This window comes from Merops nubicus, unplaced genomic scaffold, assembly GCF_000691845.1.
Source record: "Merops nubicus isolate BGI_N331 unplaced genomic scaffold, ASM69184v1 scaffold29171, whole genome shotgun sequence".
Classification (NCBI taxonomy): Eukaryota; Metazoa; Chordata; class Aves; order Coraciiformes; family Meropidae; genus Merops; species Merops nubicus.
The window spans coordinates 1-675 of NW_008586689.1; the positions used below are offsets into that span (position 1 = coordinate 1).

Below are 675 nucleotides of genomic sequence, written 5' to 3' on the forward strand. Positions count from 1 at the left end.
TCGGGAGCAGTGAGCTCACAGGACACGCCCCACAGAGCTCCTCCAGGGAACTGGGGTTTGCCACCTGGAGGAGCCGGGTGGGATGGTCCTTTGTGCCCTCCAGGAGCTGTACCAGACAACCATGGAGTTTCTGAAGCTGCAGAAGGCAGAGACGGGAGGACTGAAAGGAAGCATGCTGGGGAGCCAAGTGTTTGAGATCTGTGAGGAGGTCTCTGGACTCACCAAGAGTTTTGCTGCCTGCAAATATGATCCTCTGGATCAGGGCTCAGCAAAGCCATGGAAGAAGTTTGTGGAATCGGAGGTGCTGGAGAAGGAGGCACCCCAAGGAGTGGAAGAAAAAGCCAAAAAAACAGGATGCCCTGTGCCATCAGGTGGGGCAATGCCCACCCGGGGCACACAGCACAGAACTCTGCCACGGAGAGCTGCACCCAGGGACCCCATCTGCTCCTGACTCACAGTTAGGGTTTTATTTTCCCATAGGAACTTTGTGGAAGAGAAGATGGGGAGCAAGTATGTGGAAGGAAGGAGCGTTGAGCTCTTCCAGGCATACAAGGAGAGCAGCCCCTCCACGCCCCTGTTCTTCATTCTCTCCCCTGGCATTGACCCACTGAAAGACGTGGAGGCCCTGGGTGAGCTGCTGCCCCCCCAGCACCAGCCCATGACAGTGGGAGCTGT

The 675-nt window shown here is 56.9% G+C and overlaps 1 protein-coding gene across 1 annotated transcript in view; it reads left to right on the forward strand.

The window, feature by feature from the left end:
• The first annotated feature begins 121 nt into the window (after positions 1–121).
• LOC103781032 (dynein heavy chain 17, axonemal-like) overlaps positions 122–675 on the forward strand; it is a 6,803-nt gene continuing 6,249 nt past the window's right edge. The window contains 2 exon segments of the mRNA XM_008948736.1: positions 122–285; positions 481–629. Of these exon segments, the coding sequence (XP_008946984.1) occupies positions 122–285; positions 481–629 (313 nt within the window).